The 16749-nt window shown below is 39.3% G+C and overlaps 1 protein-coding gene across 1 annotated transcript; it reads left to right on the forward strand.

Moving 5' to 3' along the window:
- The first annotated feature begins 12264 nt into the window (after positions 1–12264).
- LOC147449877 (fasciclin-like arabinogalactan protein 7) lies at positions 12265–14468 on the forward strand. Its single transcript, XM_086522238.1, has 2 exons — positions 12265–12950; positions 14035–14468. The coding sequence occupies exons 1-2, from the start codon at positions 12442–12444 to the stop codon at positions 14396–14398; spliced, it is 873 nt and encodes a 290-aa protein (XP_086378364.1). The 5' UTR covers positions 12265–12441; the 3' UTR covers positions 14399–14468.
- The last annotated feature ends 2281 nt before the right edge of the window (positions 14469–16749 follow it).

Genomic DNA, 16749 nt, shown 5'->3' on the forward strand with positions numbered 1-16749 from the left:
GAGCCCTTCAGCTCTCATGATGGAAGTGATTAGCACATTCTGATTGGGGTTGTAAATGTGTGTGTGTGTGTGTGTGTGTGTGTGTGTGTGTGTGTGTGTCTACTCTGCATGATTGAGTTCATATCTCAATTTTTTGGAGCCCTAACACAACCAAGTGTGGAAGGACCACGTGGTTAGCTCACTAAGTTTGGGAGTTAAACTCCAAGGGAGACTAGCTCAAGTCCCACATACTAGTTTGAGGCAAGCTTGGTGAATGCCAAAAACCACATGAAACTGAATTTACAATCCAAGGTGGGTCCTCAAGCAAGGTTTTCTGTGTGCAAGGCACTTGGACCATAACTAGATGTGACCAAAGTCTTCAATATAGTTTGGGTCCTATTTTTGTCTCTACCCCTGCTCAACATTGGTTCCCATGGGGTTCTTCTCACAATCAAGGGCCTCTTCAAGCCTTAGCCTTTTAAGAGTCCCTTCCCACAAGTGCTTTTCCCAAGTGCTTAGACAAGAGCCCCTTCCCATGGGTGCTTTTCCAAAGGGCTATAAGCCTCCTCAATCGGCCTCAAGAAAAGTCTCTCAGTTGACTTTGAGCATTGGCTCCAATGAACTTCAAGCAAAGCTTCAAAATAACCTCAAGAAAAGCAAGGGATAAAGGGGATTCTTGATACTCTTTTGTGAAGAGGTACTTCATAACATAAGTATTCAAAGGGATATTCTTACTTCTCTATCTCATCAGCGAAATTAAAATTCAAAAATTATGCACCCAAGCACAAAAACATCTTAAAATGCATGTCTACAAATGTTGTGCAATAGTGAGGAGTTCATACACCAGCCTTGGCATTAGAGATCGAAGTTCTAAGGTCACTCCAATGTGCAATGGAAGAGAAGGGACTTAAAAGATTTAACGATGAAGGCTTTCACACGTGGCGTACCAAGTTAAAAGGGTACTTAATTAAAAAGGGGTTGTGGGGACACAAAATTATATACATTTCATCGGCAATGGTGAAACCTCATGAGCTACATGAGAGGCCCTAAAGAAAAACTTTGGAGCTAGAAAAGAAACATTTCCAATTTTTTCTAGCAATAAGTCTTGTTTCAAGTGTGGCAAAGAAGGTCACACTGCCAAAGATTTCCTACTAGCATCAAAGACTTGCAACATTTGCGGGAAGAAGGTTCATCCTCCTACCAGATGCTTCAAGAAAGATAGAGTTAGCACCAGTAGCAATCCGAGGCCCAAAAGCTCAATCAGCCTAGTAGAAGAGGACAAAGATGAAGATGATAAAGAAGATGGTAGTAGCCTTCGAGTCTCTTGTGACTACGACTATGACGACATTCTCTAGCTTTTGTTTTTTGCATTTACCCCTCAGTATTTTGTTAGGAGATAGCTTGGTCTTAGTCTTTATCATCTATTCAAGGGGAGGTGTGTAGTGCCTCTTGGGTTGGAGATGGTTTGTCTCCTTGGTTGGGCATGGTCTCATGGATTGGAGATGTTCTTTTGCTCCTGAATTGGAGTGTGTCAAAGATATCAATTTGGCACCTAAGGTGTGTGGGTACCCATGGGGGCCACTAGTAGAGGGTGTGGACTCACCTAGAGATTGGTAAGAGGTCCCTAAAGTGCCTTGAAATGTCACCCATGAGTTCTCAAGTGGTTTGGGCTAATTTGGGGCTTCTATGTGATGTCATGAATGATGTCAGATGAGATGCGTATGTGAACTCTATATAATGAGCCTTTTTGTAAACACTTTGAGTTCAATCAAGTAATCAAGTGTGTATCTACACTCTATTGTATTTCCATTGTGTACTCAAGTTTTATTTATCATGTCAGTGCCATGAATGGTTCTCTAATCTATCCTTTCTAAATTCTACACTCCCTCTACAAATTGGGGCCATGCAACTATGGACAAGGCGGCTGGCTCCTTGATTTGATCCTTGGTGACATAAAAATTTCTCTAATGCAAATCCTTTTGCAAAAGATTGGCTGACTTGGTACAACACAATCCCTTCTTGGTAGACCTCTCAATACTTTTGGAATAATAGCTCAACAAATTCATGCTTAACATGATATGCCCAATGATTACTGCCCATAGCTAACTTTGGGCATGAGAACTTATTACTCTACTTCCTATCACTAATATCATGCTTGCCATGTAGATTGTCAAGATTAATGCCCTCTTGCGATAGGCCATGTTTTGCATGAAACTTTGAGCCAATATGAAAAAACCTTTCTATAATGGTGATGGTATGTCCTTTATTTTTGTCGCATAGTCGAATTTCCCTACAGATGACTCACATGGTGTCCTCCCCATGTATCCTCAAATTGGCTATACGATGTTTACTGCAAACACAATAGACATGAAACAATAAAGTGATCAAAGAACCACAATGACAACCATATACTCCAAAAGCGATTTGTCTTTTCTTGTACTAGGTTTTATGTTGTGTGAATGATGAGAGAGAAGATTGTGCTTAAAGTCCATGACTCTCTTGCTTAAAGACATCGTAGCATTTAGGCTACATTGAATGTTATGGTTACATGGTTGTAACTTACAATACTCAAGAACAAGACATATCCTTGATTGTGTTTCTCAACAAATGAAGTGCTGCAAAGTCTGTAAAATTTCTTGCAATAAAATGTGGGTGTTATCTTTGAACCAATTTAGTAAAGATAAAAGGCAATATATCAATATAGTAGCAAAAGAGTAAATAAAAAGCTTACACATTGGGGATTCTTTAAAGTTCAAGATGGCAATTAGCTAGTACATTTGGTAATTGAGTATGTGCTTAGTTTCAAGATGTTTTTTTGGAGATAACACTGCAAATAAAAGAGCCAACTCTCAACTAAAGCGGTGTAACTCACTTGAGTCCAAGATCATTACTCTTTTCAAAAGGGTGTGTGTGATCTTCTAGGTATTATTTTACAAATAAACAAAAACCATACTACATGGTAATAAGGACAAAATATTGTAGCAAAGTTCTTTTAAAATGACTCTAACAATGGTTGATATGCCATGTTCAATGGTTGCCTATGTGTTTTAGCCAAGGGAAAAACTCTATAGGGAAGTCAAAATCCATCTAATGGTATCAATCCCAAATGGGATCCACAATTGCTCATTGAAGTTGACACTGATTCATGAGCTGGTCCCCTTGGTAGACACATGGTAAGTGGCGTGATCGACTTCGCTGGTTTGCCGGTTGCCTCCCTGGAGGGTAAACACCAAAGTGTTCAATCACGCGTTGATAAAAAACTAAGCACCATCAAAACACTAGCAACATTAAGGACGTCCCCTTGCATCAAGCATGCATAAGCGGGTTGAGAAGTTCATACCAATCCACTAGTGTAGGCTACACTCGATGAGACCAATAGCTTCTTGAATAAAAATAAAGTAAAAAAGGGGTACGGTGCATTTAAGCTGCACCATGCTGATCGGACAACAATCCAATTTTAATCAATAAAAATTATCAAAATATCCCATTAATTTGTGGAAATTTCCAAAATACCCCTCTTATTTCATCCCAATGTACCCCTCATATTTGCCCTTCAATTTTGCCAAAATTCCCAAAATACCCCTAAATAACCTCGCAAACATCTCTAAAAACAATTTTCTTTTGCAACTCTTCATAGGAAGATTGGTTCTCCTCAATAGAAGGTGATAGAGCTAGGATTTTAGATGGAATTGAGACCACTTTTGTTGAAATTGTTCACCATTTTTAAACACAGATGCCTCTATTTTAGAGCTCATTCGTAAATAATTTTGTATGAGACCCTAAAAGATAGATCTCTATTGCCATAAACATTAGACTACATAGGGCTCATTGGGTGGGTAGCTTTGGGGTGGAGCTCCTTGGAGTTGTCCAAGAATAACCTTGTCATGTTGGTAACAAGATGAGGGTCTTCACCATAGCTTTCATAGTAGTGGCCCCAATGCAGATCTCTCTCTCTCTCTCTCTCTCTCTCTCTCTCTCTCTCTCTCTCTCAAGTAGAGGTGGATGCATCAATATGGTGTGTGAATATTTGAGATGCGTGTTGATACTATGGAGGAGGAGGCTCATGCAATAGCTACACATATGTATAATTGTGAGAGGCATGATGTATGCAAAACAATTTTTTGTATACATTAAGGTCTATGAATGCTTGAGGCTTACATTAATGCTCGTCGCTTGCACATGCAAGGCCTTTTTCCTGGTATCATATCTTTCATCTAAAAGAAAATTCATCACCCAAGCGACGTTATTATATTTTGTCAGGTACTATAGGTGTCAAAAGCATTGTCCATACTACAAGCTCAACCAGATAAGAAGCTTGAAAAGAAGTTACATCACCTTCAACCAAAAATTTACACACACACACACACACACATACAAAGAATGGAGAGAGAGAGAGAGAGAGAGAGAGAGAGAGAGAGAGAGAGACAGAGAGGGAGATACATTATATAAAGAGAGATATGTAGAGAGAGAGGTAAAGAGAGAATGGGGAGAGAGAGAGAGAGAGAGAGAGAGAGAGACAGAGAGGGAGATACATTATATAAAGAGAGATATGTAGAGAGAGAGGTAAAGAGAATGGAGAGAGAGAGAGAGGGAGGGAGATACATTATATAAAGAGAGATATGTAGAGAGAGAGGTAAAGAGAGAATGGGGAGAGAGAGAGAGAGAGAGAGAGACGGAGAGAGAGAGTGAGGGATCAAGAAAGAAAGCTCGCTCCAAAGCCTGATTTTGGAGTGAGGCAAGCTTTTTCTTGAATTGGTCAATTGAGAAATATCTGAAAAAATCTCACTACAAATCTTGCTCAAAAATTTCACTCCATTCCCATCCCCAAATGATGTACCATAACCGCACATCACCCCCCTTACAGATGGAGCTTGTTTTGACCTAGAAGAGTGGAAAGCAGTACACACATACACATGAGACATCCACATCTTTTCTTTAATGTTCCATACATCCTATAACATCATCACATAACCCCAATCATGATGCAAAATAGCCCCATCACTTTAATCAACCATATGCCTAGCTTCATAGTAGGTGTTGCAAAACAATTTTTCTTTATTTTTGGGTGCACACACGACGTACAAGAGAGAGTGTTTGGTCCCATAAAAATGCATCAAGCTCAATACTATAACATAGACTATCACCTTGTAATATGGCTTCACCTATATGCGTCTCATGCTAACAACCATGACACAAAAGAAGTCATTTTATGCAAAACTATCCATAGAGTTTGGGTTGGCTAATCATAAATCTAGACATAAGTTTATGGACATCAAACACATGGAATCAACTTTCCAAAATAAACCATAAAACATATATATGAACCTCACATCAAAATTATGACTCTATATGGTACCCCTGCTTGGTAGCACCCTTACACATATTGGTAATTACGTACAAAAAATATTAAACTCACACTCATGGAGTGATAATGGTGGTCTAAATACATTTATTAGCATTTCTAATCAAGGCCTTGATTTTGCAAAGTGGGTTATCCATATGATAACTCTATATAGTGGCTCTCCAAGGAGCTTGAGGTCCAATATATCGAATGTGCAATGGGAACAAGCTGTATTTTGATCATAACTCTCCACTCAATCGGAAACTTCACATGAAACATGAAGAGAAAATGTTTAAAACTTTGTGCTTATTCTTTTGATACAAAGGGTTTGGCTTGGCTCATAATGGTTTGAGAGATATCGCTAAAACAGTGTCCCTATTGTTAATGTCTACATGATGTGAAAGCAAAAAGTGCTTTCTATGTATCTACATGATCTCATAAACACACCGCATCTATATGTCAGTATGCTAAAAAAAAATTCACACGCATGGATCATCCTTGTATACTTATGACAAGCCCGTACATTTCTATGTACATAGAAAAGCATCTATCAAGAGTGTAGATACACGTAACAAAATTGGAAGTAGAGAGATAAAGAGACAATAGCTATGGAGTTTAGAGCTTCTTATCGTGAGCAAGGAGTAATTACTAGTGATGGAAAGGATTCTTGATTTTCCACAAGAGAACGATGAGAGCTACACAGAGGGGTTTGCTACGAGAGAGAGAGAGAGAGAGAGAGAGAGAGAGAGAGAGAGAGAGATTCTTATGTAGATGGTGATGCAAAACTTGCATCACTTAGTTTTGCATCACTTTATGTAATATGTACGTAGAGTTTCACTATATTCTATGCTTCTGTTAGTACCTACTAAAATTGAGTACTAATGCTTTTTATATTCTTTTCTTGCAAGCTAGAGTTCTCCCTAAGGCAAAATTGGGCATCCCGTCTCTTTGCTAGACTTAGCTCCATGCCTTTGGGAAAAGCTCCCACCTTCGCTAAAAACATCTCCTCCTTTTAGAAGTCAACTCTTGGCCGAACAATTCTTTTTTTCTTTTGTAGTAACCCACTTAGTAAAAAAAGATCTAGACAACTAATGTGATCATAAGAGAAGTAGATCGCACTTTAGTGCCCCAGATAATCACAACACTTCTCATATTATCTGATGTATTTAGAGTGCCACTTTTTTTATAAAAATAAAAATTCCATTTAATCTTATTATTCTATCGTACGTCTGTTTTGCACTTATATGGTGCTTAGAAAATATAAAAAAGCACATTGCTCTGCTTTTCAAGGACACCAAAAAGCACGAAAAGGAGAAAAAAAGAATCAAAAATTGAACCACGGTTGCACTTCGCCTACCTAAACTAGGAAATAAATTTGCTTTTTAGTGAAAAGCACCCAAAAGATAATTTTTTGCAAAATTGAATATTAGCTTTCGTGGAGCTTGTAGATTAAGGATCTAGCCTTGCTTTTCACATATATGAATTGACATTCTCAAACTCAGATAATAGAATGTATAAACTTTTGTACTCTGAAATGTACCTAACTTGCAAAGATTTGTTTACAACCAACATGCTCAATGTATTCATCACCAAGCGCAGCTCAAAAAATGAAAACTATGAAGCAAAGATTATAGAAACTCCCACCCTATCAGAGGTAGAAGAGGATTCAATCAGCGTGGCAAAGAAAATATATGTGGATAAAGCACAACTTGAATATCACCATGAAGCTATCTTCCATGGCAAATTCAAAAGTACAAACAATCAAGTAGTAGAACTCTAGCTCCTACCAAAGGAAGTCTACAATGTGTCCAAAGGCCCAAACACAAGGGAAGCCAAGAGGAGATTAGGCTTGTTACCATTTAATGAGATGGATCCATGTGGAGTACATTTGCAAAGATCTTATGAGGTTTTGAGCACAATTCAAGAAGATGGAGTTGTCACACAGTCACATACTTAGCAGGACAACTAGCTAAAGTCAACATTACAAAATAAATATTTTTAGCAACTCTAAGGCTACAAACAGAGGGAGTATGTATGAGATCAAAGGAAAAGAAGCACACCAGGGTGCTCACCAAGAACAGACCTTCTACTACATTCTCTGATATACTCCATAAACCAACAAAATATCCAACCAAGATGTGCCTTTAACACTTTTATGCAGAAGGAACAAGCTTACCAACAGGAGAGAGAAAACTTGAAGAATGCCCTAAAGAAGGTACAAGACAGTAGATAAAAATAGGTAGAGAGGGAAGCTGAGTTGTTGGAGACACCAATGGGTGATGAGACTGCTGGTAAAATAATCAACACAATGAATATACATGTACCTAATGAAGTAAATTAGCTACCTCAGAGTATCTCTTCACCAAAGTTGTTGGAGGTCTAGGAGAATGGTTGTTGAACTCCTCAAGTCCTTAGTACACATGCATGTATCACACTCTCACCATCTCTCTCTTTCCAAGTATGCACAGTCAAGCAGACAAAGACAACTCGATATGTGCATAAATACATAGAGTAAAGATGGTGAAAACTTGTAAGAGTAAGATGATTACAAGATTGCAATACACAACGTACAGCATAAGAGGGGGAGAGATAGAATCTCACAAGTGACTCGCCTAAAGTCTTAGCCACCAAACTCCATGGCACACTCTTTGGAGTTGGGTGGTGTTTGTTGACATTTTTCTATTAAACTAAAGTAGTGCCAAAAATTAGAGACCTCTCTTTACACTTGAGTTTGTTTGTGGTTCTCACTACTTATTGCATGAACAATAATAGGGTTTGTTCTCACTACCTATGTACAAACTGAGCTATGCAGGCTTACTAGAAAAATATTTAAAAACACCTTAACAAAGAACAAATGGTTGAGATGCTTTATTGGTTTTATTGCTCGACTCCTTCTCCTCAATCTCCTATGTTCTAATCTACACAACATCAAACTACCATTAGATTAAAAAGAAAGACAGCAATAGTAATTAACCATTACACATGAAAATATCTCAATTTTAATGCTCAACACATACAATAGAAGGATTGTCAATATCCTAACATCCCTTTCGTCAGTGATAAAAACTGTCCTTAAGTGCTCAATAGAGAATCCATTGGAACATGAGGAGGGATAAAAAGTGTAGAGAGGATCTCGAAAATCATAGAAAACATTTTCAGGCATCCTTTTTCTATCTTCTTTAGGGTAGTCTTGGAAAACTTAATATGATTGATAAGCATAACTTTCAAAGTTAGGAGGTCTTCTTCTCTTTTCATCTTTTATTCCACCACCAAAGTTTTGGGGCCAACATAGCAGTAACTTTCAATTGGGTGACCCAAATCTAGGATCTCTATTATTATAGTTGGTAATAATGAGTCGTTGCTAGGCCCTGTTGATGACCCCACCTTGCTTCTCCCTACCATACTCAATGTCTACATTGCCTTAACAACCACTCCATCACTCTCTAATCTAAGCCTCAATTCCATCAAGGTCTCCACTACCCATGCCTTTAGTGTGCTTAGCATCACCTTCCCACCTTTCGTGGTGCAATTTAGCCCCACTTTTCTCCCCATGCTCATCCCCATATTGACCTTTTTAGAGCTAACAAGGTCCTTCTTCATGGTAAAATTTCTCCATGTTTTGTGTATATGGAGGACTCCAATGCATCGCTAGATTTTGTGTTGTAGTGCGGGATTGAAACGTGGGATTGAACAACACAATTTTTTTTTATTTTCAAGTGGATGTTTTGTATTCACCTTTGGATACTGCATTGGTAATGGGCATGAAGACCTTGGGGTAGAAAATAGGGAGAAATGATGACTATATCATAAAGGAGTGACATTAATAAGATGATCGGCCATGAATATCATTAGATTAATGAAAAGGACACTAAGCCACCTCCTCAACCACATGTGGCGACGAGCGAATCAAGATGGTCATGTTACGAGCATTGTGGTAGCAGCTCTATCCCGCAACTCGCAACTCGCAACTCTCATGCTCACTATGTCTTCCATCTTTATAGTGTGCTCTGTAGCACAACAACAGTCAGGGAATGATGTCATCCCTGACATGATACAATTCTTAGAGCAAAAAGTTGCAAGTATTTTTGGTCTCCCCGTTCACCATCATGAAAATCTTGCTACAAAAGGTTTCAGAGATCTTGTCAAATGCTAAGGGTAAAGCCATGTTCACCATTTGTGTAAGTTTGAGAAAGCAGATCAAAGCATGCTAGTGTTGTGCTGCAAAATGTGTATGTGGCATTGACATGAGGCAACACTTGAGCTCAATGTAAGAGAATTACTATTGAGAGACATTTCAAAAGCTGGAGCAGACAATGGAGGCATGTAGAAACTGTTCATGAAAAAAAGAAGAGTAAGAGCCTAGTGTTGTTGTCCATTGGTTGTATGCATTGGGATGAGCTATCAAATACAAAAACAATCACTCTTCTAATCAATTTTACTAGCAATTTACAACTCGTTTTGGCATGAAATAGACAAGTGCGGGATTCAAGCAAATTGGTCTTCCTGCTCACAACCAAGCTATGGTATTGCATACCTTATGAGTGGTATCTTCGTGAAGATGGTGTATGCGCATTTATGTGGCTCATGCACCTGTTCCATGTAGGTGTGTGCAAGCTTCTCTTGCACGTAATTAATGTGCACCAGCCCGATACCCAAAATACATGGATGACGGATGTGTACATGTGTGTGTATACAATTATGAGTGTGTTAGTGGATCTATGTGTGTGTTCACGTGGCCAACCATGTGGTATGTAGGCAACCAATGCGACTCTTATCAGCTCCACAGTGTGCTCTGCAGCTTGCGATGCTGCACTGGGAGTAGAAAAGTTAACATGCACTTTCAGCATGCGAGTGTACAAAGATGTGAAAAAGAAAAATGCACACACATACAATTAGAACTTGATTCCCCATGTGAGCTCGGTAGTAGCACTGAGCAACTAGAGAGAGAGAGAGAGAGAGAGAGAGAGAGAGAGAGAGAGAGAGAGAGAGAGAGAGAGAGAGAAGAATTGCATCATTATCAAGCAGTAGAGAAAGACAAGCAACACATTATAATTCATTACCCACACAATATCTATTTCACGATTTAAAATGGCCACTTATTCCATGCACCAATCACAAATTAGTAAATTTTAGAAAGTAAAAAGTTTATTTTTCATTAGCAAAAAGGGGAGGCATCACTAGAGCCTCACCCCTTTGGGATAGGCTAAAAAGAATTTTGTCATTATTAGCTTGCCATGTGACACTTATCAGGAAGCTTCATCCACTGGTTCACAATTGCACTCAAAGTTCAATCCTTTACTAGGAACTTATGTAGTCTAAAAAGAAGTAAAATAAAAGCAATAAAATAATTAGATCTATTAACAACCTAAAACAAAATAATACTTTAATACTTTCATAAGAAAAGGTGGGTTTAGTAAGCATAACAAATAAATTTTTTTAATAAAATGAACTTTTAGGGCATTCTTAACTGCTTTCATAAGAAAAGGTTGATCTAGTAAGCATAAGAAATAATAAAACAATTTAATGAAATGGACTTTTAACACGTTCTTGAATAAAAAGATTCTTTTTCAAATTAAAATATTGCAATATAAGTTTAATGCCATGATGTATGATGTGAGACTCAATGCCTCTTTTTTGCCCTGTTAAAAAAGGTATTATTAAAGAAGAAAACATTAGGGAGTGCATTCATAGAAGTTTGATCCACCATGTGAGATATTGTAATATTTGAATTTGTGAAAGAATATTTTCATTTAAGATCCTCCTAAAATTTTATTTCATCAAACTGTTTATTATTTTTTATGTTTACTAAACCTAATTTTTCTTATGAAAGCATTAAAATAATATTTTGGTGTTGCGAATCTCTATATTTTAATGTTTTTATTTTGCTTCCTTTTCATTTTACTTGTTTTAGAATGCAAATGTGAGCTTTTCACTTTGTAGATATTGATTATGTGTGTATAATAATGAATAATTCAATTTTAGATTGAAACATAATAAAAATGATATGTGATCGTATAAGACCTACTATCCATAACTCCTATCTCCCCTTAACTAATTCCGCTCACTTTGTTTAACATGGCAAAAAAAGTTTTTCATCATCATTAGCTATCATGTGGCAATAATCAACAAGCTTTATCGAATGTTCCACAATTGCGCTGAAAATGCAATGTTTTGTTAAGGACTTATGCATTCCAAAAACCAAACAAAATACTACAACCTTATTTGAGTGATCGTTGAGAAGAACAATTTGCAACTTTACATTATCCACAACAATATTGCTCCCATAGAAGGCAAGGGCAACCTTGTCACTAGCTAATAGGACGAGTGGCAAAAATTGACAAGTGGACTGTGGAAGTATGCACGTAATGCTAGAATGACAAACAAGAAAAGGTTGCTTGGGCCGCTTATGAATAGCTAGGCCTAAGCGCAATGTGATGCTTCCCAACTACCTACTACCAATGACAACTATTGTCCACCTAACTTGTATGATGATGATTAATCCTGAAATGAAATTTGAAAGGAGTCAAAGCAAGGGAGGAGGATTAAACCAATTCTTTTGCTACGTTTCGTCAGCAGAGCGGGATACCCTGATGATCAACATTTAGCTCGAAATTACGATGTTTATACCGTACGTAATGAAAAAGCAATTTAGAAATTTGGAATACTTTGGACGATATCATATCTCGCTGCGATGTCAACTACAATTGATCAAAGTGACCCAAAATTTGTTGTTGAGCTCAAGGTTTAATTGCATGATCGACTTTATTATCGCGGCTTTACTCCTCGTTTTTTCTTGGGTTTAGGAGGTCAGAACATTGGAATGGTGATGTATCATGTGACCCTTTTCCTTACAATTGTTTTCAGAGAAAGTTAGATAAGTTAGGTATAGGTAAAGAGGAGGGCTCATGGCTTGTCCCTTTTGCCAGCTGGGGAATCAGCTGGTGGAGCGCCGATCTTAATATCACAGGACACTCTCTGATCAGCTTTTTTTGTTGTATAAAACTATATCCCAACTTGCCGACCTAAAGCCTATTAGGTTTTGAAGAGGATTAGCCATAGTTTCTAATTAAGCCTCGCACTTATAGCTAGGTGTGTGCCGATCCAAAAATCTGTAATCATCCATGGAGATCCGCAATGCAGCCATTTTGCAAATTAGGAGTGGATCCCTCATGAGGTACTCTGCAGCGGCCTGCAGGGCCAAGCTGCTGATGCAGGTAGTGGTCGTCACGGGGCTGGTCATGGCCTGCAGCAGCAGCAGGCTGCAATTAGCGCATGCGCAATTAGCACCTGCACCGGCACCAGCAGCCATGTTTGTGAATGTGACACAGCTGCTGGTGTACGGAGGCGACTACTCCACCTTCATCAACATCATGCTAGAAACCAAGGTGGATATCATCTTTCAGAGCATTGCCAACAGTACTACCAGTACAGGCATCACCATCTTCGCACCCACAGATGAGGCCTTCCAAAGCAAGCTGGCCACATCTCTGCTCAACAACCTCACGGCCTCGCAGAAGGTGAGTCTGGTGGAGTACCATGCACTCAATGACTTCCACTCCCTGCGGGATCTCCAAAACTCCAACCAGAATCAAACGGCCACTCTCGCTTCCTACAACAACGGCGGAGGCAGGTACATAATTAAATCTCTCTCTCTCTCTCTCTCTCTCTCTCTCTCTCTCTCTCTCTTTCTTTTCACAAACAGACAGAGAACTACCTTTTGTAAATAAATGACATGTGGAAAGTTTCTCCCTGCTACCTTCACCGCGCTTCAATGGAAAACCAAGGGGGATTTGGGAAAGCTAGGAAGGAGAACTTTATACATATCTCTGTATTTACAACTTGCTATGCATATCACACCCGCAATGCGTCATACCATGAAAACAACTTCCCCCATGGAGAAGTTAGCACCCATAGAACGAAATTGTGAGCCTAGAGCCTGAGAACCTTGGGGTTACATCCCGAAAGCTCAACTAGCCGAGCTATTTCACCCAAGGTTGATGGCTCGAAGCTCACAAGCTGCATTCGAGGGGTGTTATGTATACTCCATTGGAAGAGTTGTTCCCACTCAATGATAAAGAAGAGTGTGATGTGTATAGCAAGTCCACTTGTAAATACACATATATGTATATAATTTCTCCCTACAACCTTAAGCTATGTGCGTTGATGGTGAAAAAACCTTTCGAACACATCTCCAATAACAAGCTCTTTATCTAATTGCACTCTTTGAGTCTTCTTTTCACTACCTCAAGTTCTTAGCAGAAAAGAAGGGTCTAAGCAAATAAAAAACCTAGGGGTGTCATCTACAACCACAACCTCTGACTTGTTCTTACATGCACAGGTCATGGGGACCTATATCAAACATAGTATGTCTTATTCTTCATGCACTAAACGTGTTGCTTTATACCTAGGTTTAGCCCCCCCCCCCCCCCCCCCCCCCCCCCCCACACACACACAAAAAAAGTACAATTGTAATGTGCTTCAACCTTCATCAACTAAGCATCCTAATAGCGTGCATCATGCTTGGTAAATGACTTCAGGCTCTAGTCATGACTCTGGTGAATAAACCCGTTCAATAAATCAATCTTGTCATCAATGGTTTCCTCCAATTGTTACCAAGCTCTCTTCATTTTGCTTTGATCATGTTTATTTGAGTCATGTCATTTCATCAATACAAACACCTCTTGACTCTCTAATTTTATGATGGAATGTGATAGGTACATGCTAAACATAAGCTTCGGCCAACTAGGTGTTGTGCAAGTAATGAGTGATTGGACTTTAGCCAATGTGACAAGCATGGTGTATAGCCAAAGCCCAGTGAGTATCTTTGCCGTGAACCAAGTACTTTTTCCGGAGGACATCTTTGGTCTACCATCTCCAGCTCCTGCTCCTGCTCCTTTCTCAGGAGCCCCCAACCCTACACCCTCCTCCTCCTCCTCCTCCTCCTCTTCTTCTTCTGGGCCTTCTGGTACAAGTAATGATGATAGTTTTGCCCCATCCTCTTCCAACCTCTCATCTCTCTTCTTTAGTCTTCTCATTTCCCTTTTTTCCTTAACTATCTTGATCTCCCCCCAATTCTAAACACATCGTGTCTTTTTATACACCATATTATACATGCATGCATGCTTTGCAACTACTGGCTGGTTGAGGACATTCTTTAAACACTCAATTTTTTTATATAATTTGCATCCTTACTATCACATGCCCCCCCCCCCCCCCCCCCAACACCCCACCCCACCCCCCCTCTCTCTCTCTCTTTCTCTCTCTCTCTCTCTCTCTCTCTCTCACACACACACACACAAAGTGATGTCTTATTAAATATTGATGTAGGCAACCCCAAAGACTTCATGATGAGTTTTTTTGTGCTTTTTGGACTTTAAACATGTGAATAAAGCATGCTTGTATATAACGTACAAAGGTGGTGCATGTGTGTGGAGAACCTGTTCTTGTATGTAAAAATGTCGAGACTTGAAAAAACGATTAAAAACTTGAAAAATATGAGAAAAACTGAACATTCTTCAACTTTTGGTCCTGAGTAAGGTGGGAAATATTGGAGAGGTCATTCCCCCAATCCTTCACATGAAGTGGTGCCCCCATGGATTTGATTTACAAATTGGTAACCATTTGTAGAACAACTCGAGACCTATGGTAGGAGGTCAATTGAAACCTAAGGTGTGAGAGTTGAATATGAAGTCTTCACAGGTGGCAAAGGGGAGGAGGAGAAAAATGAATAAAGAGCAAGAGAATTGATGGTACATTGGGTGAGTTTATTGCTTGAAGGTGAAGCATGTTAATGGTATGAAGACATGCTTGAAGATGAGAGGAAGGGCAATTGGATTCTTCTTTGTCAAGCCATGAAAGAAGAGTTGGATGAGGATGATGAGAAGAAGACCCGCTTGAAGTCTAAGAGCAATTGGACTCTTCTTCCTCGATCCTTGAAAGAAGAGTTTGACAAGGTTGATGATCCAAAGGATTTTGGCAGAGAGTTAAGTAAGATGCATGCAACATGGACATGGAGAACATGCGGAAAGTAATGTACATATAAATTGTTGAAATTAAGGTTTGGTGATAGAAAAAGGACTATTCTCGACACCACTGGATTGGCATTTTTGTGTATAAAAACACCTATTTTAAAAGTGAAGTTTACATGTAAAGGCAAAAGAGAAAACCTTTACTATTTTTAAATCATGGATGTGTAATTAAAGTCTCTTTTTATGAATGTTTCAAAAATTGAAACATGAGACCTTCACGACATGAGTAGAGGGGGAGTTGATGGCGCATGAGCTTCTAAAATGTTTCCTTTTGTTTGTTTCTAAATTATAACATATCAGCTCAAGGTCCCCCACTCATTTGTCGAGAGCGTGCAAAAACCAATGGCCTTGCGAATTGACATGGCTATGGAGAGTTGAGCAAGTGTGTGTGTGTGTGTGTGTGTGTGTGTGTGTGTGTGTGTGTGTGTGTGTGTGTGTGTGTGTGTGTGTGTGTGTGTGTGTGTGTGTGTGTGAGAGAGAGAGAGAGAGAGAGAGAGAGAGAGAGAGAGATAAGGTTACACACGACTAACACACACATAAACGAGAGTTTTTTATTTAGGTTTTCAGGCCTTATATAACATTTATAGCATGTTCAGACAATAATTGACCGCCAAGTCTGAGCTAACCCTAACGATCGCTCCCTTCGGCCAAACTCGGCATAATCACACGCCCCCTTGAACAAAGTTCTTCACTCTCATGAAGCAAAGGCGAGATGGACTACCAACAAGGTGTGCTGACTAGCGTGACGGTCTACACCTTGTTCCTCATTAACCCCTCCTCAATGCCCAACAAGAAGGCATGCTACCAGCCGCTACAATCGATGCTCAACACACTGTCCTCTTTGCATTGCCTCTGTGCCTAGGCCTCTAGCTCTGACTCTGCCCTCTTCAAGAACGCCCTCAACCTCCCCAAGGCCTGCAGGCTCTCCTTCTCTTGGCTTCCGGCCTAGGTAGCTCTTCTCTCTAGTGTGCTCGATTTTCCTCCCACACAAGCTCTTCACAAATCTGTTCAAACTTGCATCAAAGCTCAAGCCTTCAAGACCTTGCACCAAGGCTTTGATACCACCTTTTGAGAACGTGCAAAAACCAATGGCCTCGCTAATTGACATGGCTATGGAGAGTTAAGCAAACGAGAGAGAGAGAGAGAGAGAGAGAGAGAGAGAGAGAGAGTTACACACAACTAACACACATATAAAAGAGAGTTTATTATTTAGGTTTTTAGGCATATAACATTTACAGGTCCAAGTTTCGACTGACCCTAACATCATTAGCAAGTTAGATTTTTGTCAAGAGAAACTCTTTTGTGATCATATTGAATAAGTGTCTTGGGTTTTCATCAAAGGAATATAGCAGTATCAGTTTCTTGGGTGAAGATGAAAGATGAGGATGAAATGTTACCATT

This window comes from Adiantum capillus-veneris, chromosome 10 (assembly GCF_014529385.1).
Source record: "Adiantum capillus-veneris isolate H3 chromosome 10, ASM1452938v2, whole genome shotgun sequence".
Taxonomy (NCBI): Eukaryota; Viridiplantae; Streptophyta; class Polypodiopsida; order Polypodiales; family Pteridaceae; genus Adiantum; species Adiantum capillus-veneris.

Excerpts from the sequence above, each read along its gene's own strand:
- LOC147449877 (XM_086522238.1), top strand. The coding sequence starts at position 12,442 with ATGGAGATCCGCAATGCAGCCATTTTGCAAATTAGGAGTGGATCCCTC. Across the intron at positions 12,951-14,034 it reads TACAACAACGGCGGAGGCAG|GTACATGCTAAACATAAGCT; the intron begins GTACATAATTAA and ends GGAATGTGATAG.